We start from the raw sequence: 27270 nt of genomic DNA, 5'->3' as shown, positions 1-27270 counted from the left end.
GTCCAATGGCTATGACCTGACATTCAGTATTGCATTTGTTACCATGGCTGAAGCTGAAAGGTGTACAGTGGATTCCATCAACTTAATTGAAAATGGGTTTTTTGAATGCCAACCTGGGTTTTAAAACATTGAGCACAGAGGGCAGTAGATCTAAACCCTTTTTTCCCTCTACAAATAGAAAAATAGCTATAAAATTTGAGAAAATGAGTATTCAAAAAATGGAATCTCCTCTTCTAAATGTTTCAGTTCTCCCATCTTGTCCCAGATTCTTCTTGCAAAATTTGTTTTTCACTTGAATTCAGTTGCTGAAATTCCATCCCATCCCAATAAGGCACTCATCAACAGTTTGGCCTACAGCACCATCCACAGATGGCATGGAGGACATTCAGCTATGGAAGGTTGGAAAAGCTATTGCAGCATCTAGCCAATCAGCTGTTCTTCAAAGAGATACTGTGTTGTTGTTAGTTGCAAAGTCGTGTCCGACCCACCGCGACCCTATGGACAATGTTCCTCCAGGCCTTCCTGTCCTCTACCATCTTCTGGAGTCCATCTAAGCTCACACCTACTGCTTCAGTGACTCCATCCAGCCACCTCATTCTCTGTCGTCCCCTTCTTCTCTTGCCCTCAATCTTTCCCAGCATTAGGCTCTTCTCCAGTGAGTCCTTCCTTCTCATTAGGTGGCCAAAGTATTTGAGTTTTAGCTTCAGGATCTGGCCTTCTAAAGAGCAGTCAGGGTTGATATCCTCTAGGACTGACCGGTTTGATTGCCTTGCAGTCCAAGGAACTCACAGGAGTCTTCTCCAGCACCATAGTTCAAAGGCCTCGATTCTTTGGCGCTCAGCCTTTCTTATGGTCCAGCTTTCACAGCCATACATTGCAACTGGGAAGACCATAGCCTTGACTATACGCACTTTTGTTGACAGGGTGATGTCTCTGCAAAACCCTATGGACAGTACCAAAAGAGATACTGTAGGTGCAGTTAAACCTGGTGAACTATTACTTAGCAAGTTACCATAAATTCCTATGGCTATAGACTAGACTGGGAAGTAAAAAAAATCTTGGAAGAAGACGGTGACAAAATACTTCTGCATTAGTGCCAAGAAGACAACTGGTACATGTCCATATAATCATCAATGAGCTTAAGGATAAAACATAATGTTTATTTTTAAAAGTTAGATGCCGGTACATTACTTTTCTTAGCTTGGCACATACATGTATGCATTACAGAAATTGTACTGACTCAGAAATTAAATTTAAAAGAGTATCGATAATTATTTTTTAAATACTAGTAGTATTTAATTATGTTTAAATATCAATTACTATTGTTAGGTTGTTTATATTATATTAAGGCTTGCTGTTGTAAGATGTTTAAGGGTTAAATAATCGGTATTAGTCACTTGCAGCAATACACAACACATGTTGTCTCTGGAATATCTTAGCAACAGTGTTGGCTAAGTTCAAACATTTCCCACATGTCTAAAACACTCCTAAGTACACCTCGAAACAACCTCAAAATGGCTTATAAACCATAAGAAGCCCAGGATAAAATACTAGCTAGCAATGGTAGAGCAAACCAGTTTAGTGTAGAGATTTTCCCAGGTTAGAAATGGAGACTGAATTCGAGTCCCTCCCATCTTAGGGACAAAGCCAACTGGGTGACCTTGGGCCAGCCATTCTTTCTCAGCCCTAGGAAGGAGGCAATAGAAAACCACTACTGAAAACCTTGACAAGAAAACTGCAGGGACGTGTCTCAAACGCTGCCTGCACGCACTCTATGATAGAGCAGCCAAGGAACTTAAAACAAAATGTATGGATAGTTTTGGTATAAAGAAGAGACTTCAGGCACAAACCTCTGGAAAAGATAATCAAACAACGAATCAGCGAACAACTTGATGCAAACAAAGTCATCACTAAAAGCCAACATGGGTTTGTCAAAAACAGATCATGCCAGGCAAATCTTATTGCATTCTTTGACCAAGTGACAAAATTAGTGGACCAGAGGAACGCTGTAGATATAATTTACTTGGACTTCAGTAAGGCATTTGATAAAGTAGATCACAACCTACTACTTGATAAGATAGAAAAATGTGGGTTAGACAGCATCACCACCAGATGGATTCGTAGCTGGCTGACAGGCCGTACTCAGCATGTGGTCCTCAATGGAACCGCATCTACATGGAAGGAAGTGTGTAGTGGGGTGCCCCAGGGCTCTGTTCTGGACCCAGTGCTCTTCAACATCTTCATTAACAATTTGGATGAGGGGATAGATGGGGAACTCATCAAATTTGCAGACGACACCAAGCTGGCAGGAATAGCCAATACTCCAGAAGATAGGCTTAAAATACAGGAGGATCTGGACAGACTCAAACACTGGGCGCTATCTAACAAAATGAAATTCAATGGTGAAAAAAGTAAGGTTCTACATTTAGGCAGGAAAAATCAAATGCACAGGTATAGTATAGGTGGTACCTTGCTCAATAGTAGTAACTGTGAGAGGGATCTCGGAGTCCTAGTAGACAATCACTTCAATATGAGCCAGCAGTGTGCTGCAGCTGCCAAAAAAGCCAACACAGTGCTAGGCTGCATTAACAGAGGGATAGAATCAAGATCAAGTGAAGTACTAATACCACTTTACAATGCTTTGGTAAGGCCACACTTGGAATACTGCATCCAGTTTTGGTCACCACGATGTAAAAAAGATGTCGAGACTCTAGAAAGGGTACAGAGAAGAGCAACAAAGATGATTAGGGGACTGGAGGCTAAAACATATAGGGAATGGTTGCTGGAATTGGGTATGTGTAGTTTAATGAAGAGAAGGGTGAGGGGTGACATAATAGCAGTGTTCCAATATCTCAGGGGTTGCCACAAAGAGGAGGGACTCAAGCTATTCTCCAAAGCACCTGAAAGCAGGACAAGAAGCAATGGATCGAAACTAGTCAAGGAGAGAAGCAACCTAGAACTAAGGAGAAACTTCCTAACAGTTAGAACAATTAACCAGTGGAACAACCTGCCTCCAGAGGTGGCGAATGCTCCAAGACTGGAAGTTTTTAAGAAGAGACTGGACAGCCATTTGCCTGAAATGGTATAAGGTTTCCTGCCTGAGCAGGGGGTTGGACTAGATGACCTCCAAAGTCCCTTCCAACTTATTATTATTATTATAAAAGAGATCTTAGAACAACAGACACCTTTCCTAAATGCTTCACAAAATTGTTACCTGCATCTTCTGAACTTGCAATGGTCGCTGGAGATAATCTTATGTATTTTATCTAAAAATATTCCTCCTACAATGGAGGAATTCAAGGCAAAACCAAGAAAGTCCAAGTTGCCTTTTGAAAAAGCACCTTTGGGACAACCATGACCTGGATGACTGAGACTGCTCCATAGACAAACTCCTACAATGGATTTATAATTAAAATTGGAAAGTGATGCAAATTATATACAAGGATTTATCTTGAAGCACACTTGGGGTTTCTGTCACCCCACAAAAGGGAATATATAGGTAGTCCTCAACTTACCACACCACAATTGACCCCAAAATTTAGGTTTCTACGTGAGACAGTTGTTAAATCAGTTTTGCCCCATCTTATGTCCTTTCTTGCCACCGTTGTTAAGTGAATCGATGCAGTTGTTAGAAATATAGCTGTTAAGTGAATTTGGCTTTCCCACTGACTTTGCTTTGCTTGTCAGAAGGTGGCAAAAGGAGATCACGTGACCCTGGGATACTGCAACTGTCATAACTGCCAACCAATTGCCAGGTGTCTGAATTTTGATCACGGGGATGCTGTAGTGGTTGTAAATGTCAAAAACTGTCATAAGTCACTTTTTTCAGTGCATTGTAACTTTGAACAGTCACACACACAAAAAATGGTCGCAACTCAAGGATTACCTGTACTTTTATTTTTTATCCCCCCCCCCGCCTCAGATCTCGGGTCCATTCAGATTTCATGTAAAAATGTTCAATCAGTTCATGATTGGTGGTATTTTAATACTTCTTTGACACAAAATGATGTTTCTGTTTATAATACATAACAAAAGCCACCACTCTTTGAATTCAGTGGGATTATACTAATCTATTAGTGAGTTTGTTGCTGCTTATGCCTCCGTGAAAAAGAAAAATCGAAATTTGATTAAAGATGTTTTGCTGGTACATGCAAGGAATCCCAATAAATTTTATTAATGTCCTCCTCTAGTGCAGGGGTAGGCAACCTTGGCTCTTTTATGACTCATGGACTTCAATTCCCAGAATTCCTGAGCCAGCCTGGCTCAGCTTGGAAACCTCTCCCTTTAAAGCCCTGTATATGTTGGATCTTAAAATAGATTGGATTCTGCTATAATACTTTTGTATGTGTAAAACATTTTTGATATGGCTCAGGTTAATTTTGTAAAGCAAATTATATATGTATATGGTTGTCACATTTTATTAAATGGATTGCAATTTGCTATTTGTAGTCTGAAGAAGAGTAATAACAACTTGGTTAGTTTCTGGAATAACTGAGTTAACAGCAAGGCAACAGGTGGGCTTGTTCACTTTCCTCGGTTTTTGATTTAATGATCAAACCATCAGCAATTTGTGTTAGGCAACCTCACGTTCTTGTTGGATATATTGATGGACTCTGGGTATGCATTATTTCTATATGCTGATGACATTTTTGCCAACATCGGTTAATTATTTAATTGCCTAACTTGATGTATATGATTCAACAATTTGCTAAATATTCAGGTTATAAATTAATTGGAAAAAATAATTTAGTTCCTTTGATATATAATAGATTAAGAAGTTGGGTTTTGCATTCTATTCAGAATATATTAAATAATTAGGATCACATATTGGAAAAACATTTCAAAAGGTGGAAAGTAATGTGGTTAATGATATAGATCAGATTGCTATGGATATTAATAGATTGATTAAGGTTCCATCTAGTTGGTAGGCCAAGATTAAGGTAATTAAAATGAACATTACTCCAAGCAGATTATATTTTAAGAGACATTTCAACGTTAATTAACTTGTGAAGGAAAAAATTAATAGAAATGGGTTCTGCTTGTTTCTGCTGGCATTGGATTGGCCGCTGTTTTGAAGGGAAAGGAAAAAGGTGCAAAAAAAGAGCTCTTTGATAATTAAACCAGATTGTGTTTTGCAAGAATTAACTATGAGTAATACAATTTCAGAGTAATTAATTACTTTAATGGTTATATAATTGCACTGATCTTCTTTGTTACAAGAAGGTGGACATTCAACAAAAGAAAAGATTCTCTTTGGTTCACTTCCCAAAGCTACCATATCACTTTTAATAGTTTTATTAAAGTCAGCAGTACAGACATCACATTGGTCTGGAATGGCTTGAGGACTCACCTGATGCACCAACCAGTTAGTTGGTATCTCTGGTCGCTCTCGGCCATACAGCACGATGTCTCTCATAACTTCCATGCAAGGGCGCTCTCGAACCTTCGATCCAAAGGGTGGTTCATAATTCTTCACCTCTACAATAATGGAAGAAATGGAAGAGGTTTCAAAATACGGCATTGCTGTAAATCAAATACAGGGAGAAAAAGGCCGATGTGCTTATTTCCTGCGTGTTAATTGGCTCAATGTTTAGATGCTACCAAGCAGCTGCAGATAAATAAACCAATAAATATCTGAGCTCTGCCACTTGCATAGCTAGATCCATGTCCCTGCTAGAATATGTGCAGCTGGATTCAGGAGGTGATGATTTCATCTCTGAGGAAGAGTCTTGTGCCTGCCTCTCAGAAAAAGGTGGTGGCGTGCCCTCTCCTGAAGTGTCCGTGTCTTGATAGTGCCATATTTGACAACTTCATTGTTGTCTGAAATGCCTTTTTTTAGAGGAAGTTTGTTGAGAAAGCGGTAGGCACTCTATTAACAGAATAACAGAGTTGGAAGGGACCTTGGTGGTCTTCTAGTCCAACCCCCTCTCAGGCAGGAAATCCTACACCATTTATAATGAAGTCTAGAGAAAATGAATCGTCTAGATCAGGGGTAGTCAACCTTGGCTCTTTTATGACTTGTGGACTTCAACTCCCAGAATTCCTGAGCCAGCATGGCTCAGCTTAGAAACCTCTCCCTTTCCCCTCAGCATGGCTGGCTCAGGAATTCTGGGAGATGAAGTCCATGAGTCATAAAAGAGCCAAGTTTGCCTACCCCTGGTCTAGATCTTCTTTAGTTGGGATTCAGGTCTAATCATGGCATAGACACAAAATTAGTCACTTTAATAGATGTCCTTCATCAGGACTTGGGTGGTAGGAACACATCCTTCCCAGTAAGCCTTTTAGCAACTTTCACTATCATCTGCCATGGTATCCTTCTGGACCACCTGCAAGGATTGAAAATTGGAGGCATTATCTTGTAGTGTTTCCATTTCTACAGTTTTTGGAGTAGTCATGGGAGATAAGTAGTGGAGTCCTTGACCACAGCAGTGTGTAATGCCAAGGAACGTGGTCTTCTTTCCTATATTATTTAACATATATGTGCTGGGTGAAGTGTAGCCTCGTGTTGATGGTTGATTCACAGACTGATAAGGATTCAGGAATTTTTGATAAACAGCCTGCTCCTTTATTAGGGAAATGAACTGCATATTCATCACAGGAACACCTTTAGAAACAGACTAAAAATATATCTATCCAAATTCATATTGGCATTCTGAAATTTGATTCTAATTTGGAAATAGTTTAGTTGCTGAAATTCGTCTAATCCTATCCATTATATCTCAATAAATCTTTCTAAAGAACACAGATCTTGCTTGGAACAATTACTTGTGATTCAGACAACTGCAAAGAAGCTAAAAAAATGGCATTTGATTGTAAATCAGCAGAACTACAAGTCTTGAACTACAGTCTGGAGTCTATCATGTAGCAGATGTGCATAAACAAATACCAAGATGGAGTTAGTATGTAAATATCTGAGTTATCTTAAGAATATTGACCCTGATAACTGTGTGTCCAAAGGAGCAAATACATTTAATTATTTTATTTTATTTATATAACCACCCATCTCAACAAACGGCACTGGGTGGCAAGCAGTATCAAAAAGTTTAAAAAAAGATATACAAGCATTAAAATACAAACAGCAACCAACCAAATCACACTAATCATTAGGAATAGGCTCCTTCACACATCTGGGGTATTCGGGGCTTTAGAAAAGGCCAGCAAGGTTCGGGTCAACCAGATCTCTGGAGGAAGAATGTTTCAGAGGGTGGGCATCATAGCAGAAAAAACTCGTCTTCTGGACTCCATCAGAATTCCTTCGTTGATTGAACCCAGGGCAGTTCCATCCTGCCCGATTTGATATGACGGACAGAAATAACCAGGGAGACATGGTCCTGTGAATAACCTCAGCCCAAGCCAAGGAGGGGTTTAAAAGTGATCACCAGCTACCTAGTGCCAGATAGAGTTGGAGCACTAGTGAAGCTGCTACTGGACCAGGAAACCCTTGTATCAATAACCCATGCTGGATAACAACATGTTCTACATGAGGCAGGCTTTGAAGATGACTTGGAAGCTCCAACTGGTCCAGAATACAACCAACGTGCCAACTGGGGAAATCTGCTGTAGCCTATTACTCCCATCTTGGGGTTCACCATACTGATTGTTAGAATGCTTTTGTGTCCACTTAAAATAGCTGAGCGTTACTTATTAAGCCCTACGAAATATGGATACATGAGGGATTGCCTTATCAAATGTGATTGATTCTACCCATTCTGGCCAAACAACTTTAGAGAGTCCCATCCCCATGTAAGGGACAGGGATTGTGAGCTAGTTGTCAGGCTTTCTCAGTGATGGTGACTACACTTTGAAACATCCTTTCAGCATCTGGAAAATCAGAAATGGCTGAATGGGGAGGGAAAAAAAGATAATTTTATTTCAATCAGTCTTTGGCTCTTAATGTTATTTTAGGCACCCAGTAAATACTTTCGCTTATTGTGTTATATTTTCCTATTTGTGTGTGTGTGCGTGTGTGCATGTGTGTGTGTGTGTGTGTGTGTGTGTGTGTGTGTGTGTACTTCTTAGGGATCTACTAAGATTGGAGCGGTATACAAAAATGTAAAAATAAATAAATAAATAAATAAATAAATAAATAAATAAATAAATAAATAAATAAAGTAAGTAAGTAAGTAAGTAAGTAAGTAAGTAAGTAAGTAAGTAAGTAAGTAAGTCATAAAACTGGTGCTCATAGAAACGGAACGTAAAAACAGGATGAAATCAGACACAGACCAAATTAGTTGAATCAGAAGCAGGTGGTGGAATCAATAAGTCTTGGAAAGTTATACTGTAGTGTTGAGTCTAACGTCACCAAAGATGATTCTGAGCTCTGCTAAAGCGGAGAACAATTTTAATATAATTTAATGATAGCAATTATTTCATAGCGGGTAAGTAGTGCAGTTCCATGTGAATTGCACGAAATTGTATTGCAATGAGCCAGATCACCCAGTCATTACTCTAATGTTGACTTGATGGTTCTTGGATATAGGTGACTTTTCAATTTAATGACCAGATTTCTTCTCTACTGGACCTGGAATGTCTTTCATTTCAGGAATGCATTTTCCCATGCTCTCTGGCTAGTAATTGTTAGAATATCCAGATGGAAACAATATTGCAATAATGATTTAAAAATGAGAGGCAATTCATCCCCCTCCTATGGTCCAGGAAAAGATGATTGAGAAATGTTTCCTTACCTCCTATAGCATCACACCTAGAGGCTATCTCCCATAAAACCAGAGCCATAGAATAGACATCCATTTGTTTAAAAGATTCCAGATCTTCAAGGTTCACTCTGGATTCCAAAACCTCAGGAGCCATGTATCTGGCAGTACCCACCTAATGATAACCACATACAGATTAAAACAGGTACATGTGTGTAAATGTGAGAGAGAAGCCATGTTAGGTCAAAGGCAACACTAAAAGCTATGACAGATTCATCCCATCATAGGAGAAATGTCTTGTCACAGGCTTTGCATACAAAATAAAATAACTTTTAAATCATCATCATCATCATCAAATAGGGAACCTCTCCAATCTTTTATCTTCAGAATTTTGTCCAAGGAATATGTTAACCATTTATGTTAAACTTTTGAGTAATAGCGAATATGCAAAAAAAATTCCTTGGGAAATAACTCATTTGTACTAATTTTGGTTTGATAAATGCTCCTCCATACCTTTGATGCTTTTTCCAAAAGACAGAAAAAGAGTGGAAAATAGCACGATTTTAGTCTGAGCTCCTAACCAACTGTTCAGCAAAGATGATGCTTTGTTGCTGAATAAAGAAAGTGTGTGTGCTGAATAAAGTGTGTGTGTGCTCACGTGTGTGTGCTGTGTGTGTATCAGAAATCAATCCATACCATCTATAAACGTTGCTAGCTGCCATGTTACTGTTATGGGTGGAGCCAGATCCAAAAGAAGGAAACTATGACTCTGACTTACTGCCTATAATGAACGAAGTCTCAGGTGGCACACAGGCTGACAATACAGGTGCAGCGTTCATTGGATTGATTTCAAGCAAGCCTATTGTAAATAAGAACAATCCTGCATGTACCACGTTAATATTTTAATAATACTGTATGCCCTATCTTCATGCTGTGCATGAACATTTGCATGGGAGAACACAAAACCTGGAGAGTTCTACACGTGTTTCCATGCAACTTGAAACATGTTCCTGATCAGAAGGAAGCACACCCAGGATTTCATTTCTGTTTACATATGACTGTGTTGCAGGTGAAGAAATGAGTGGGGTGGGAAAAAATACAAGAAATTATGTCAGTGTGGGTGATAGTGATGGTGTGTTACAAAAATGCACAAACCCCTCTTTGCTTGAGTCTCCTATAAACCTTCCCTATTCCCCAACAAGCAAAGCGAACTACTTTTGTTCTGCAGTGCTCACCTGTCCACTATTTGCAAAATCTTCCACACTTAAAGATGGATCCAGTCTCAGAGCAATTCCGAAATCACACAGCACACATTCTTGTTGGTTCTTAATGAGAACATTTGTGCTTTTGATATCGCGGTGGGCAATGGGAATTTTGGGACTGCCACCAGGAGTGTAGTCACTGTGCAAGTAGGCCACGCCACTCACGAGGGAACCTGCTGTCTTTTGCAAGTCTCTCCAGCTGAGAATATTCCTGGACAGGTAATCCTTAAGATTGCCTTGGCTGTGATAGGCAGTGATCAGCCAGTATTCTTTCTGAAGTCCAGAGTGTCTCTCCTCTGCAGAAAGGAACCGAAGGATGCTGCAGTGCTTCAGGTTGGCATCCGCGAAGATCTGGCTTTCATTTTTCCAGGATGCAAATTCCTCACAAGGGAAAATCTTCACGGCCACCATCTCATACTTGCCTGAAGATGCATGCTTCAGTTTGGCTTTCCAGACTTCTGCAAATTGCCCTTTCCCCACTCTTTCGTCCAACTCAACTGGCAGGAGTTCGTTGATATGGTTGAGGCTGCTGGCACAGGCTGGGTGGAGAGCAGAATGATGATCTATCTTGACAGACAGGATCTCGTCATAAGTGGTGGCTCTGCGGGATTCAGGCAGCTCACGGCACTGAGTATGTTTCTGGGCCCACTCCTTGGACTGTCTCCTCTGCCGATGGGTTCGGCAGAGGTAGAATATCACGGTGATCATGATAGCCACCAACAGCGGGGGCAGCAGGCTGATGGCTGCTACAGGAATGATTTCCCTGCTATGGAGCATAGAGTATCCTACGGGGAAAGAAAAAGGCAGAGATTAGCAAGAATGTTTCAACCTACGCAGAGGAGTTACTTCAAAGAGCTTTCCCCAGTGACCTAAGGGGTTTTAGGGCCAAACCTTTCAGCCCAAGACTTGGGGCCACAATCCAGAGGTCCCCCAATTTTAGCATCCAAGACAGGCAACAGTCTTATTGTGAATACAGTACAGGAGGTTCACCTTTCTCTCAGTTGTTCTGGTGACATTAGTGAAAGGTTGCTCCTCCACCCGTATAGGAGACTTTCTCTTCCTACGCCTGCTTTCACAACAGGAAAGGATTCCTGGGTTCCTGCTCACATGGCAGCAGAAGATTGTGGAAGGACTCAAAGGCTTCCTGCTGTTCACCCCTCCATTCTTCTCTAGCAAGTTCCTCAGTCACGTCTTCAGCACTGACATGAAGAGGAGGGGGGCTACTTGCTACTTCCCTGTGTCACCAGAAGGAGAGGCTGTACGATCTTCTCATTTTTATGCTTGTTTTTCTTGTTGTTGTTGTTGTTGTTGTTGTTGTTGTTGTTATTATTATTATTATTATTATTATTATTATTATTATTATTATTATTATTATTATTATTATTATTATTATTATTATTTAAAAAAAGATTACAGGTAGTTCTGAACTTATGACCACAACTGAGCCCAAAAATTCCATTGCTAAGCCAGATGGTTGTTAAGTGAGTTTTTCCTCCATTTTATGACCTTTCTCGCCACAACTGTTAAGTGAATGGCTGGAATTGTTAAATTAGCAACACAGTCATAAAGTAAATTGGGCTTCCCCATCGAGTTTGCTTCTCAGAAGGTCGCAAAAGGCGATCACGTGACCCCTGGACACCGCAACCATCATAAATATGAGCCGGTTGCCCAGCATCCAAATTTTGATCGCGTGACCAAACGTTTGTAAGTGTGAAAAAAACGGTCATCAGTCACTTTTTTCAGTGCCACTGTAACTTTGAACCATCACTAAAGAAATGATTGGAAGACGAGGACTACCTGTACGGTATTCTCGTCTCTCATTCCCCAATTACAACAAGGCAGTGGAAATCAACAGCCGCCTTCCTCCTCTTTCATTTCACCTTTAGCAGAGTCTAGCATGCTACAGCAGGCACATCTGGGTTTTCCAGAGGTCATCTAGGCAGCCTTCTGGGAAGCCATTTAGAACTTCTTTTCAGGTCATCAAGATGCTGAGAGGGCTATATAGAGACTGCATTGTACACTGCACCTCTTGGGCGTTGTTGCCCCTACTTTGAAAGTTATATCTCGGCTAGTAGGAAAGCAGTGCAAAGGCTGTTCCCAACTCCCTTCCTCCTTCTTAGGCTCTCTGCTATATTTGACCCTGTGTCCTCTAAAGCAAGGCTAAGCAATTAATTTTCCCAAGGGGCCATATGGGAAACTGGGACTTTTGTGGAGGGCCGAAATCAACAAGGCTGTGAAGGTGCATAGGCATGTACACACAAGCATAAGTAAATAGAGAAGAAAACCAATTGGCCTTCAAAATAAAGGAAATGCGGTTGTATTGTGTGTGTGCATGGTGTACACTTATTCACATTTGATTTCTAATTTCCAATTAATCTCATGTGGTCTGGACAGGGACAGCCAAAGGGTTGGATTGGCCTGGGTGGGGCCATAAAATTCCTTGGTCTGCTCTAAAGGAAGATTAGCATGCTTGCAGATTAAAACCACAGACACAGGTCCCGTGCCATGAAACTGTAGCATGGCTACAACTTGCAGTTTTTCCACTTGCTCAGATAAAGAAAACTATAGCTGTGTTAATTAGATAGATTACATTAATTAAAAACACTGCATGCATGAAATAATGAAATCATAATGAGAACTAATTTGGTGTAGTGGTTAAGACACAAGTCTAGAAACCAGGAGGCTGAGAGTTCTAGTCCCACTTTAGGCACCAAGCTTCGTGATCTTGAGCCAGTCACTCTCTCTTACTTGCCTAGGTAAGGAGGAGGTAAGGGCAAGTCATTTCTGAAATCCTACCAAAAAAAAACTGCAGGGAGTTTTCCAGGCATTTGCCGGAATCAACATTGACGCAAATCTTCCCCTTCCTCCAAAATTAATGAAATACAGAACTTGAGGAATCTAATTCGGCATCCCTATAAGAGACAACAGATCTCCCCCAACCTCCAACCCCAACCCCTCAGGATACGCTAGACTATCTAATCCTGTGAATTGGGCTGGTAAGAATGGAAACTAAGACATCTGGAGAGCACCAGGTTGAGGAAAAAAGAACAGTCGGTCAATTGACTGATTCAGCATAAAGCCGCATCATATGAATGCCACGTGGCTGAGCGAAAGAGTTTTGCTGATGGAAAGTAATAATTCTTCCTGGAGCAGCTCCCCCATTCCTGAACAAGAAAACCCGAGAGAATGCAGATGGAAAACTTGGGTAGCTCATTTGTTCCAGGCTTTTAAAAATATAAATATAGTCCTGTTATTAATTATTAGGCATTTTAAAGAAGAAAGCATTAAACCAAAGTGCCTTATCTTTCTGATAACCATGCATTCATTTATGTTCACTAAGAAGCAATGTGGGTTCAAAAAAAAAAGTAGAACCTGCTAAAATGAGCTCTGTGAAGAAATGCAACTAACTCAAACAGCATCGGTCCATTCAGACTGATAAAATCAAAGCACTTTTAAATGGAAAGGCAAGGATAACAATGCTTAAAAGTCTAAGGAAACAAGTAGATACAATTTCTGTGAGCTGAGTTGAGCTCTTAGTGACCTCCTGGACAACCCATGTAGTTTTATGGGCAAAGAAGAGAAGAGGTTTTCCATAACCTTCTCAGATTTTGTTTTATTCTTCTATCTAGTATGTGGATTCTCCCATCCAAGTACTAATCAAGGTTCTGAGCCCAGAGAAGGTCACCATTTTTTGAGGGAGGAAAACAAATACCAGCTCTTAAATGACAGTAATCAGAGTGTTGCGCTGGGGTTGATATTCCAAAAGGAGGGAGCCATTGCTGAAAAGTCTCCGCCAGTCTGCTAACGAACAGAAGCTTCAATTTAAAAGCTCCAAAAAAGAACAACTCCATCGGGCAGAGAAGGTGAAATGGAAGAGCTGGTCCTAACCCTAACCCTAACCCTACCAGTATTTGGCTCTGAAGTATTTGAGTCTAAAGTAGGGTGCAAAAAAGGCAAGGGCCTTAGAACATCCCCAACCTTTTGGGCACCAGGGACTGGTTCCATGGAGAGAGGTTTTTCCACAGACTGGAGGGTGCGTGGTTTTGTGTGCTGCCTGCATCTTGTGGATGGGGCTTTGCTTGTTTGTGCAGACCGGTTGCTGGCATGCCACAGCCCGGTACTGGTTCACAGACAGGGGGTTGGGGACCCCTGCCTTAGATACATTCTGAACATTACTAGAACAGTGGTGTCATTTCAATACAAATGAGATTTTATCTCTTTGCCCCAGCATGAAGCAATGTGTTCAGTCCCTCCATTCTTACTCATTAAATTCAAAGCAGGGATTTCTTGCCCAATAGAATAGTGAAGGATGAGTAGTTCAGAACCATCCCTCAAGAGAAAGACTTCAGGGCATGACTTCAGTGGGTGAAGTCTACCATTCAGATCCTGGGAGTAAGAAAGCCAGACTCCTTAGCTGTTTGACTTGGCCCTTCCCGAAAAGAAAAGAAAAAAGTCTGCTGCAGTTGATTTCTGCTTAAGCTACGAAAGCTTCTAAAATAAGACACCAAGTTCAAACCACAAGATCAGCATCAAATGATATAATTTAAGTTTGCTTTGGAAAGTGTGAGGCCTCTGCTATCTTTTTCGGTAATGGACTTACCTGATGGCTATGACAACATCTCTGAAATGGTGACATTCAATGGAAAGCAGAACCTTTTTTTCTTTTTTTCTTTTTGAGCATTTTCCAGGGCTGCAGTGTGCAAAGCTGAAGTAATGCCTCCTGGCTACATCACCCTTGGGAACTCTTTAAATAAGTTCCAGCCGCAAATGCAAAGTCATCAGTTTACAGCAGTGATTGTTGCATGAGCCTAAAAAAGTTTCAGGCACACTGCTTTCTTTGAAAACAAATGAAAGAAAGAAAGATGTTGCCTTGTATTTCTTTGTGGTTTCAAAGGTCTCTGCCAGAAATTTTTTCCCCCTGCATGATATATTGGTTGGTTTGTGACAAGGAATGAGGGCATTAATATGTTTCAGTAGGTATTATATCTTATAAACCTAGAAATCAATCCGGTATAAAGGTCACATTCCGGTGGAGGTCCTGGGCTATTTTAAAGCCCTTTCTGCTATCAAGGATAAAACATTACATTACATTAATTCTGTAAAGGCAAATGTTAATTTCTGTTTGTTTGATACCTGAAACATGCAAAAATGCATCATTGATTAGGATTGTTGCACTGTTCATTTGCTCTTTGTGACTTCCTGCAGCCAGGTATAGCAACCAGGATAACCTTTTGCTCAGTTTTGTAATAAATAATATGAAGCGTGAATGGGGAAGCCCAGAACTCACAAAACCCAGAAGTTATGAAGGGTGCAAGCTCCTTGTTTTATGTCACAGAGTCTGAATGAGAGAGAAAGAGTGAGATTCCAATGCTCTGTGATTGTTAAGAGTTGACATCAACTTGATGGCACATAATTGAATGGATTTGCTGCATTATTTTTCTTTAAGTAGCCATTAAAAACAACTGGAACAACTGCCTGCAGAACAGCAACGGCAGAATGCCAAACTCCTGTGCGTGTCCCTAACTTTACTTTTACATCTTAAGTTTTGATAGCTTTCCTTTGAATAGTTTTGTGCAAAGAAAATGCAGCCACCTAACCTTTCATCTGTCTTTTTATGCTAACTCTTCCAATTAAACGAAAACTGGGCTTTAACTGCTCTGGTGAAATTTGACCATTTTGTCAGAACTCGATCTGGGAGATTCCTAGATTCCCCTCTTGCTTTATAAATCATCCCCAGTTCATCTGCAACACCTGATCCCTGGGAAGTGGGGTCACTGTATCTCATGACCAAATGCTGGATGAATTATGACAAAGTAGAAGAGGCATTGCCAGACTGCTTCCATGGGAAGTCCCCATCCTGAGCAACCTCAGTTGTTCTTCCTTCTCTCAGATCTTCTGAGTGAACTGCCGACACGCTGTAAGGGACAGGGCAGCTCTGGCTGAAGTTGGAGAACTCTCTTGCTACCCTAAGAGATCTGTCAACATACTCTGTAAGTAAACTGGGAGGGGGGATAAATATGATTCTTTCCCCATCATGTCACCAGAATGCCAACCACTATTCACTGCAAGTGACAGGAAGGGAAGGGGCACACCTGCTCAGCTAAGGGCCAATGAGAGCTGAACAGATCCCACCCCCTGCCGCATCTTCAGCTCAGTAGTTGCTGAAGTGGCATGTATTACATAAATAGTAGGGTTTGTGTGGGTAAAGATGGCAAACAGTACCTCAGTTTTGGTTCAGAAAAATGTCATGGTAGCAAGGAGGGAGAGGAAGGCTGTGTGATGCAGAAGTGTCCTTCAAGAATAGCTAGCCAAGCATCCTGAAGCCAAAGCTAGAAGACTGTATAAATATGCCAATATGTGAGGACTTCTGGCTTGTGTCGCAGCAGAATGGGACACAGGAAGGCAGGGCTCTGCCTTCTGCGCCCGATTTTGCCCTGCTGGGAGCCCTAAAAAGGGCCTAAAGTCGCCCCAAAGAGGCGATGAAGAGGACGGGTGCCTTGTTGATCACAGAGAGATGGAGGTCTTTCTGTTCAATCCAAGGAAAGCCCTCCAAACTGGCAGGGGAAAGACTGGCTACATTCCTGTGGCTGGCCATTAGTTGCTGACAACTGAAGAAGACAAAAGCACCAATTAATATGTTGTAAACACCATTTTTGGAACTGGATGAGAATATTAATTCTTTCTTTACTATTTTACAACTGAATTTCCTGAGAAAGGCTCCCAAAAAGCTAAAAAATCTCCGAATGTGAATAGAAGCGGTGTTTTAATTTTATGGGGGAAACATACAATACTGAAGTGGAAGTAACATAAAGCTATAGCTTTGATAAATTTGAGAACTGAGATAAGATTTTCTCTTTGAAAAAAACATTGAGGCAAAATATAAAAAATCAATTGTTTTAAGAGTGGAAAATTAACTTTGAATGACATCTAATGGTGGATTTGTGTATAGCACTATAACTTGCTTCCTGGCTGCTTGGTGACTCCTAGCTTGGGAGAACAGCTGGAAATAAAGGAAAATATTTTGGCATACTTATCACCCTGACCTTCTTGGATTATAAATACCTACTGAGCTTGGACTTTTAACTTCAAGAGCTAGTGGGAGAGAAAGAAAAATTTGATCTTGGATGACCCCTGGCTGGGAGAGAGTTTTGAGCTGTTTTCAGGGAGGTTGAACATTTTGAACACTTCAAACATTGTGGATTACAACCTTGCCTGACTGACAATTTTTGGGTACTTATAGGATCACTATAAAATACTGCTTTCAGGACTGAACCTATACTTTGGAACCTATTGGATTATAAAGGATACACATAAAGACCAGAAAATTAGAGGAAACGTTGATCTACTCTTACTGAGACTGGTGATACTAGAAGATCTCCAGGAATGATGCCTCAAGAAAAAACAAATACCTTTCAGAAGGAAATATTTTCTGTGCTACAACTAATTCACCAATTGTTGAATATAAAGAGGACATAAAAAGAAATCATAATGAGACTAAAAACAATTTAGACAATATAAATGAGCAAATCTCCAAATTAAATCTACAACTAGAAAGTTCCCAGATAACGACTACAAAGTATGAACAAACAAACCAGAAACTAGAAGATGAAACAGAGGAAATGGATTTAGTGATGGAAGAGATAAAAGAAGGTCTGCAAAACATATCTGATGACAAGGAAGAGCTGTCAGGGGAAATGTAGACAAGAGCTGTTAGGGGAAATGTCACAACTTGGGAGACAGGGAATGAAAAGAGAAATGGCGGAAGAAAGGAATTGGAAGTTGTTTAACGAATATAAATGGGCAGAATTACCCCCCCCCCAAAAAAACAACACCCCACCTAAATTCTCTTCCTCATGCCAAGCAATTTTTAGAAAAATGGAAAGAAAATTCCTGGGTGATCTAATTGCCCTGGCTTGGAAAGCTACTTGGCAAAGAAAGAATGTGAGAGTTAGATTTAAAAAACAGAAGATTTGATCTTTTAGAGAGGGCATTATATGTTTAAATACTTGTTTAAATAAGATTTTAAAAATGGATGCCCTTAGATATAATTAGACTTTTATAATGAAAGATATGATTTAGAACTAAGATAGCATTTTTTCTCTTTTTTGATATGGGAAATATGAAGATAAGAGGAAGATTGATATGAATAAAACTTTTAGCTACATAACTGTAATTAATACTGAGAAAATCATAACTGACAAAGATATTTCAAATACTGATAGGAGATCAAACCTTAACAAGAGCACAAAAAACAGGATATTAATTTATGAATTGACATTATTGATTAATGAATTGATATTATTATTTGTATGATATTAGTAAAATATTATGAAGCTGCTTGTCTTTAAGTGTATACATTAACAATACCAAAAATTTTAACTGTGTAATGAGGGGAAAATGGAAAAAATATGGAGAAGATAGGAGGATCAAGGAAAAAATACTGGATTGTGTAGTATTGAACAGATTTATATTGAAGAAGTTAATGTTAAATATCTGAACCCAGACAACATATTGTTTACTAAGTACTAAAGACTGTAATTCTTAAACATTAACAAAACTTTTATATATAAAAAAGATGTGCCAATATGTTTTGCCAAAGAGAGGATTCGAACCCAGTAACCATCACCTTGTAAAGCTGTTTGCCAGGGTAGATTTCAGCCTCATTCAGAAAGTACAAAGTTTGCTTGAAACTTTACTGCCACTTTCTTGGTTGAAAATGTGCAGACTTCCAACTAAACCAGCAGGGATTGGGAAAAAATATCTGATTCCCACAAGTTGTTTCTTCCCAGGCTGGTATTTTATTGTTTTTATACTAGTGCCTGACAGGCAAATGTTTGGTGGAATGCTTGAGGAACTGGGGACAGTATGCTGCCTCTATTTTTAAACTGTAACAGGAAACAGATCAGATTTCTTGTAGAACTATTTTCTGATCAGGTTAAGGCAGAGAGCTACAGATGTGGATCTGCAAAGGGTCTAAGAGGAGTGAATTCTTTGGAGTCAGAGGATCACTCCATCACAACCCATATTGACATAAACACTCCTTCTTGTAGCATTAGGATAAAACCTGAGGCCTTCTGAGGAAAATTATCCTCCTTTATAAAGTAACTGGGGGAAAGGGAGTTATTTTTTGAAAACACCCCAATTTCCCTGGAGACCATATCCAGCCTCCCACAAATTATCCTGTGTGACAGAGGAACAAGTGAGAACTCAGGAATATCTGAATGTTCAAATCTTCCGTATGGGTGTCAGTCACCACTAAGTAGACTAACCATTGGTATGATTTTCAAAGATAAGCTTGTCATTGCATTCCTGCTCTTTCACACAACCACAGATGTAAAAAACGCCATCCTCATTCTGCTGCCGGGCCATGATGCACTGTGATGTGTTATACTTCGATATCATGACATTTTCCACTGGCAGTTGTGGGTTGTGGCAGAAAGTGTTCACTTTTATACTGGCATTGACTTGTTTCCTGAAATGACAAGAAAGATATTGATATTAATGGTCTAATATTAATGTTATCTGATATTTGATATTTTGCATTCCATTTTTGTCTTTCATTTTTTAGAGTAGAAGACCTAGTTCACACCTCACACTAAACTACATTTTTCTTAACCATGGTTTGTTAAATAAAACTTAATTGACTGAGATTACCACAGGTTAAATTGTAAATCAAACATATAATATTATGGTTTAGGATGAGGAATATCCCACTCCAAACTTACTGAATTTTTCATTGTTTAAATAAACTTCCAGCCAAAGAATTGATAATTACAATGCTAATAGGTGGTCACATTGTAAATATTATCACAGATTTCTCTCACTCTCTCTCTTTGATAGGAAGGCAGACAGGCACACAGATTTTATCTGTGATGATTGAGGGTAAAAAAGTTGAGGTTCGATGTTAATGCTTCCTTCTACTGCAACAGAGGAAGTTGTAAGTCAATGCCTTTTCTTTTCTTTTTCCCTTCTCCGCCTCACTTTTTTCTGCTTTTTCCTCCCCACTGTGTCCTCCTTGGGCTACTGCGTGGCCCTTGCTCATCGCCTTAGCTCTGTCTCTCATGTTCATCCTGCCCCTGTTCCTTCCTGCCTTCAAGCTGTCTCAATCCTGAAAGGCCCTGGCCTGCCTCAGCCTGCTCCTCCCCAAATTCCTCTGAAGCCAATGATTTATTTATTTATTTATTTATTTTTATTTTAATTGGATTTGTATACCGCCCTTTCCCGAAGGACTCAGGGCGGTTTACAGGGAATTAAAACAAGAAATACAAAAGTTAAAAACAATTAAAAAGATTATAATAGTCCCTGAGAGAATAAAAACCCCAATTAAAATTAAAATTGAAATTGAAATTCTCAGCCTGGGCCAGAGAGCTTGAGGAGCCAGGTCTTCAGGTCTTCAGCCTCCCCCTCTATCTCTGTTGGCTCCAGTTCCAGCTCATGTTCCTCAGCAGATTTAGGCTCCGACGGGGGCATGACACCCTTCAATGTAGTCATGATGCAAAACAAGCTGGGCATTTTGGGTTCCTAAAGACTTTGCATTTGGTTCGGTGGCAGTTTTGGTGGCCAGGCATGAAAAAAGACATTGAAAGTTATGTACAAAGCTTTGCTACCTGTACAGCTATGAAAAAATGCCCTAGTAAACCTCTTGTTTGCAACCTCTTGTTGCAACCAGTGGCGGATCCTTCCCATCCCTGGGAGAAAATAGCCATGGACTTTATTGTGGAGTTACCCAAAAGCAGGGGAAACACAGTAATCTGGACTGTCATTGACCTTTTTTTGAAGCAAGCTCATTTCATCACTTGCTCGGGATTTCCGTCTACCCAAAAGCTAGCCAGATTATTTTTAAAAGAAATCTATTGACTCCATGGAACACCGTAAAGGATTGTATCAGACAAGGGGGGGTTAATTTACTGCAAAATTCTGGAGGGAGTTTGTAAAACTGATTGGGTTTACCCAGGGACTTTCATCTGCTTTTCATCTGGCTGAATGTACGAACGCAATGGTGGAGCAATACCTCAGATGCTATGTTAACTACCAACAGACTAATTGGGCGGAATTCCTGCCTTTTGCTGAAGTAGCATACAACAATACTGTGCACAGTAGTACTGGACTCACTCCCTTCAAAATAGCCACTGGTCGGGAGTTTGTCCCTATGCCTGAATACCGCCAAGAACCTCCCACCTCGCAGACCCTAGGTCAGTGGATCACATCTTTGCAAACTGTTTGGGCAAATGTAAAAGAACAAGCCGATAAGAAGTGATCTTCCCAGAAGATCATGTGAGGGAGAAGGTTTACCTCTCTGCTAAATATCTAAGGCTGAAATTACCTAGCAAGAAATTGGGACCTAAATTTCTCAGTCCTTTTCCTATAGTCAGGATTATAAATCCTGTCACAGTTCAGTTGAAAATCCCACGGCTATTAGGAAAAGTTCACCCTGTTTTCCATTGCAGTTTGTTAAAGCCAGTCACAGAATCATCCTTGCAGCCAGTTCCCAAGAAAGTGCCTGATCCCACTCTAGTGGAGGGAGAAGCACACTATAAAATAAAATGCATCCTTGACACTAAGTTGTATAAGGGAAAATTACAATATTTAGTTCAGTGGAAAGGTTACCCCTTGTCAGAAGCTACTTGGGTGAAAAGCAAACAGATTAATACAAAGGTCTTATGACAAACATCCTCAAAAACCCAGGGGGAATTCCTAACTTGTATTTTTGTTTTCTCTATAGGACTTGCTTTCTTCTTAGGGTGTGTGTGTCCAACTTTCAACTCTACAATGAACCTGGCTGAAGCCATCTTGCTTGTTCTAGGTTGCCACAAGAAAAGGAGGAGGTGCAGAGGATATCTGCTAATCTAAATATTTTACTGTCTCATGGGAAAAAAGGTCATTTCTGTCAGGTGGGGGGCGTGAACATTTGGTTAGAAAGCCTGCCAAACTATTCTATTGGGGAATGTAGCTGATTGCATAACACTGGGGTGGGAAGCTAAACTTTGTAATAGTGTATCACTTTGGAGGGAATTTCAGACTTGGATTCACTTTTGACCGTGCTGATACTATGTAGCCAATAAACATGCTCTTTGAGGAAACCTCTAGCCTCAAAATTCTGATTTATTTGGTCTCATTTGTCAGAACCATGATATTTGGCCATGCAAGGCAAGGGCTGGATGGGGGGATGTGAGGCCGGTCAAGTCTGGGAGGGTGGCATGGTGATGTCAGGCCAGACAAGGTGGGGGCTGGGCAGGGGGAGGTGAGGCCCAGCAAGGCAGGGGCCGGGTCAGCATGTTGAGGGTCAGGCGGGAGGACGTGAGGCCCAGCAAGCCGGATGCCTTTCAAAATGTTGTCCTTTTGTTGCACTGTTACTGAACTGCCCCATTTCTGCAAATGTGTTATTAAGTCAAATAACAGAGAAAAAATTGGGCTACATAGGAATGTACATGACAGACTATTATTTTAGGCTATTGTTGTTCTTGGGAGGTTTTTTTTTAATGTTTGCTTACCATAGAGAAACACAGATTTCTTCTGGCTTTTCACAATAGGAGCTAAAATCACAGTTGCTGTAGCACACCTGATTTTCACAAATGGGATATGTATTGTCACACCACTTGCAGACATTGCTATTCATATTCCTTCCTGCTCGGCTGGTGCATGCTGTGAATATAAAATTGAACAAAAAGTTTCAGCATCAGTATGAAAACTTTTCTGAGCCTGACTTGATCATGTGAGACAAGGCATGCTTTTCAACCCTATCTTCCATTGACTGTGAATGGTTAAAGAAGGGCCAAAGGTGATGCCCTACAGGAGAAGTACGAGCAGGTTGGAGCTTCTTGGGAGAAGTTGATTGGAATGGCGATCTTAAGTCTTGTAGAAACCTAATTCTTCCTAAAACCCAACAAATGTCAAGAAAGATCAGAAATATTTAGCCCAATACCCCCTAGTGCAAGGGGCTGGGCTCCAAAGGATTGAGTGCACCAAGAGTGCTTTTGAACTACATCTAATTCATACTGTTCACAATTCTTATACTGCGTGCTGAAGATCCTATGTTTCTGTTCACCCAGACAGGGCTTCTGGGAGAAACACAATTTTGCATGACACACTGAACTATAAACTATCTGTATGAGCTTGTACAACATGCTAGAAGATTAAGCAGGCTGTCAACTTACATTCCTTGTATAATATACACAGTGAGCAAAGCACTCAGATGAGGTAGCCATGCACAGTAGTATGGACAAACCATCTCTTTGAATCAATCAGTCCAACTGATTATACATTAGCTGCATTCAGATATTGTATTAAACCATGATTTAGTTTAGTTTAGTTTAGTTTATTAATATTTCTATACCGCCCTTCTCCCGAAGGACTCAGGGCGGTGAACAGGGCAAGAATAAAATGCGAAGTTACAAATATTAAAAGAAGATTAAATAGTTGCCCATTAAAAAACAATTAATACAATACATTTATAAAAACCCCAAAAGTACAGCAATAAAAACCCCACCAATCCCCCATCAGGCCAGGCCGGCTTGTTCGAATAAAAATGTTTTTAGATCGCGGCAAAAGGAGCGAAGATCGGGCGCCATCCGGATTTCTACCGGCAACTGATTCCATAGTTCCGGAGCGCCCACAGAGAAGGATCTCCCCCTGGGGGCCACCAATCGACATTCTCTGACCGGTGGCACCCTGAGGAGTCCCTCTCTGTGGGAACGCACAGGGCGCAGGGAGGTTGATGCTGGCAGCAGGTGTTCCCTGAGGTACTCCGGACCCCTGCCATGTAGGGCTTTAAACACCATTACTAGTACCTTGAATCTCACCCAGAAGACAACTGGTAACCAATGCAGCTCACGGAGCAGAGGTGTAACATGGGAGTATCGGGAGACTCCCAGCACAACTCTCGCGGCTGCATTCTGTACCAGTTGGAGCCTCCGGGTGGTCCTCAAGGGCAGCCCCATGTAGAGAGCGTTGCAGTAGTCCAGACGAGAGGTCACGAGCGCGTGAGTGACCATGCATAAATCATCCCGGCCTAGATAGGGCCACAACTGGCGCACCAGGCGAACCTGGGCGAAAGCCCCCCTAGTCACAGCCACTATGTGATCTTCCAAGGTAAGCCGTGAATCTAGGAGGACTCCCAAGTTGCGAGCCCTATCTACGGGGGTAATAGTTCACCCCCCATGGAGAGAGATGGAATATCCAAATTGGCCCAGGATGAAGGTATGCAAAGCCACTCAGTCTTGTCGGGGTTGAGTTGAAGTCTGTTCCTCCCCATCCAGACCCGAACCGCCTCCAGGCAACGGGACATCACGTTGAGGGCATCACTGGGGTGGTTTGGGGTCGAAAAGAAAAGCTGGGTATCATCAGCGTACTGATGATACCCAACTCCAAAGCCACGAATGATCTCACCCAGCGGATTCATATAGATGTTGAACAGGAGAGGCGAGAGGACCGAGAGGACCCTGAGGACTGAGAGGACCCTGAGGAACTCCACAAACGAGAGACCTCGCGGTCAACCTCTGCCCTCCTGTCAACACTGACTGCGAACGTCCCTGGAGATAGGAGGAAAACCACTGTAAAACAGTGCCTCCCACTCCCAGTCCCCTGAGACGCCGCAGCAAGATACCATGGTCAATGGTATCGAAAGCCGCTGAGAGGTCTAATAGGACTAGAACAGAGGAATGTCCCCTGTCCCGAGCCCTCCAGAGATCATTCACCAGCGCGACCAATGCCGTCTCCATGCTGTACCCGGGCCTGAAACCCGATTGGTACGGGTCTAGATAATCCGCTTCATCCAGGACCAGAGGGAGCTGATGTGCCACCACACTCTCAACAACCTTCGCAAGAAAGCGAAGGTTGGAGACCGGACGAAAGTTGTTCAATACAGCTGGGTCCAAGGCAGGCTTCTTGAGGAGAGGCCTCACCACCGCCTCTTTCAAGAAGGCAGGGAAGCTACCCTCACTCAAAGAAGCTGATATAACTGCCTGGAACCAGCTGCGTGTCCTCTCCCGGGCTGCATAGACCAGCCAGGAAGGGCACGGGTCCAATAAACATGTGGTGGAGCTCAGCCTCCCCATAATCCTGTCCACTTCCTCCGGATCATTATCTAATAATGATTTATATTCAAACTCATTTGACTAGATTTGCATTACATGCTAAATCTTAAATACAGTTTTTAGGTGTTATGGCTGGTTTTACGTAACACAATTAAACAAATCACTCTTAAGTTCAGAACAATACATTAATTTAGTCACGTATATCTAAATACAGGAGGAGGCTGTATTTTGGCTGTGGAAATACATATTTAATTTATTGAAATAGGTTGAGAGAACATTGCAATTCAACATCAATGAAAAGCACCAATTACTGCCTGAAGGCAACACCTAACAAGATCTTTAGGCTTTGTTCACAGTACATCCTTAACCCAAATTGGGAGTAACCCAGACTGGACTTTGCCCACACAATCGCAACCCACATCTTGACTTCTTGACACACAGACACTCACTCCATTTTGGCAATGGAGCACCTTGTGGCCCCACATCTTTATTTTGGTTTCTTCACATCTGAGAGATGACTGGGTTTCTGGAGTCACACAACACAGCATGATTCATTTCCCCAATAGATGCAGAAACCAGTATAAAATGCTGGATCTGATAATGACCATAGTACGTGTGTTGCATCAGATTCCAAGATTCAGACCTTTGAAGGCGACAAAGTCAGAATTCCAAACCTTAACAGTTAAGGATGATGTAACCCCAGTATTGCATCATGGCATTAAAAGGAAGAAATATAGTATGAAAAGTTCAAGATTGAATTCAAGGGCTCTATAAACTAATGTTAAGTTTTATATGCGGGCTGCCTCTGTCTAGAAATCTGATATAACCAGTGGTATTAACTGCCTATTCAAATATTGTAAGCTAAATCTCAATCAAGGCTTGACATGTATATTTGTACACCTGCTGAAATAAAAATGTCGTTTGTCTTCAGTGACATCTGTTCAATGGAAAATTGAAGTCAGGTCTATGTTACAATTTCATATTTACTTTCTTTAGTTTGGTAACCAGTTAGGTTTGATTTCAGTTTCTATAATCCTCAGCCAGTATATGTTAACAGAGTATGATGGACATTCACATTCAATATTTCCGAACAGCACCATGTTGGAGGAGGTTGCTGTGTATGACATGCCAAGTGATTTCACATTCTTGTCACCTTTGGAAACAACCTGTTTTGTTTCGTTTTTTTAAACATAGGCAAAAAGTAGAGAGTGTCAAGCAAAATGAAGATATGGCTGGACCACATTTGGCAGATCCCACAGGAAGGCCTTCTTTCACACAAATGTCTGTCGTTAATGATCCCACTCCATTCTGGCAGATTTCCCAGATCTGGGAAAGATCAAAAGAATGGAATGACAAACTAAAGCAACAGAGTTATGTCAAAGATCAAAACAGAGCATACGAGGAGATGGGCTAAGCTTCTCAATTTTTTTATATAAACACTCGGGTTTTCTTGACAGATGAAAAATGTAATTTTTAAACAGCTTTCAGACTGTGACATTAAATCTTCTAATTTTGCCTTTTTCCCCCAGCTAGGAATATTTTCAGTCATATGTGTGGACAATAGATATGGTAGAGAGGCATGAGCAAAGCAAGTAAGCAAAACAAGCTCCAGTTTCTGCTCTCTCTCCCCGTCTCTGCTGAAATTAAATATTCAGGTATTTAATATATTATTTTTAGTACTTCATTCTCTCCCTCCCTCTCCACCCCCCTCTCATCATAGAATTAAAGAACTGAAAGGGGACATTTAGGGCATCAAGTCCAATGGCTGCTCAGGGCAGGGAGCTTTTCCAGAGAGACAGCTGTTTAATCTCCCTCAGAAAACACCCAGACAGGAACTTTTGAGTGACTCATGCCTCACTGAAGATGTCTCTACAAAAAAAAAAAGAAAGAAAGAAAGACCAGTGAGTAGACTTGTCCGTTGAGGCTCTCTAGAGAAGGAAAGAATGGGAGATCACCAGGAGTCATCTGAATGGCAGTTCCTTATGAGGAGATCATAAAAAAGCAGTCTCCCAAGGGTTTGAGCACCAGAAACTGAGGGAAATGACATCTTTGCTCTCGACAACGGTGGAGCTTATGGTAAGGACACTAAGTCAGCCAAACTCACTTTTAATCACATTTGGAAATGTTCCATTTAAGCACATTATGAATATTAGAGACCTTCTAATCGGCAACCTTAAATCTGACACCTGTTTTTTGGCATTTAAGGGATTTTTGGCATTTAAGGGATTTTAAACAGAGTCTTAAGAATTTCAAATAATATACAAATGGCAAAAATGAAAAAAAAGCTATTTTTTTTTACTGAAGAAAGTTTCAAATGGACTGGGA

At 40.9% G+C, this 27270-nt stretch overlaps 2 protein-coding genes across 2 annotated transcripts in view; both read right to left on the bottom strand.

Moving 5' to 3' along the window:
• The window catches only part of LOC308668250 (uncharacterized protein), a 281434-nt gene that overhangs the window by 79965 nt on the left and 174199 nt on the right, over positions 1 to 27270 (bottom strand). The gene's annotated exons all lie outside the window — the stretch shown is intronic.
• Positions 1 to 27270, bottom strand: part of LOC308674438 (TGF-beta receptor type-2-like) — a gene marked incomplete at its 5' end in the record, with an annotated part of 66473 nt that overhangs the window by 4534 nt on the left and 34669 nt on the right. The window contains 5 exons of the mRNA XM_081338889.1: positions 5351 to 5478; positions 8685 to 8826; positions 9887 to 10698; positions 19183 to 19385; positions 22405 to 22555. Coding sequence (XP_081195015.1) covers positions 5351 to 5478; positions 8685 to 8826; positions 9887 to 10698; positions 19183 to 19385; positions 22405 to 22555 — 1436 coding nt within the window. The remainder of the gene's footprint in view (positions 1 to 5350; positions 5479 to 8684; positions 8827 to 9886; positions 10699 to 19182; positions 19386 to 22404; positions 22556 to 27270) is intronic.

The sequence above is a fragment of the Vipera berus genome (genome assembly GCF_964194415.1).
Source record: "Vipera berus genome assembly, chromosome: 1".
In the NCBI taxonomy this organism is placed as follows: Eukaryota; Metazoa; Chordata; class Lepidosauria; order Squamata; family Viperidae; genus Vipera; species Vipera berus.
Note: the sequence above shows the minus strand (reverse complement) of the source record. Positions and strands in the feature narration are given on the sequence as shown.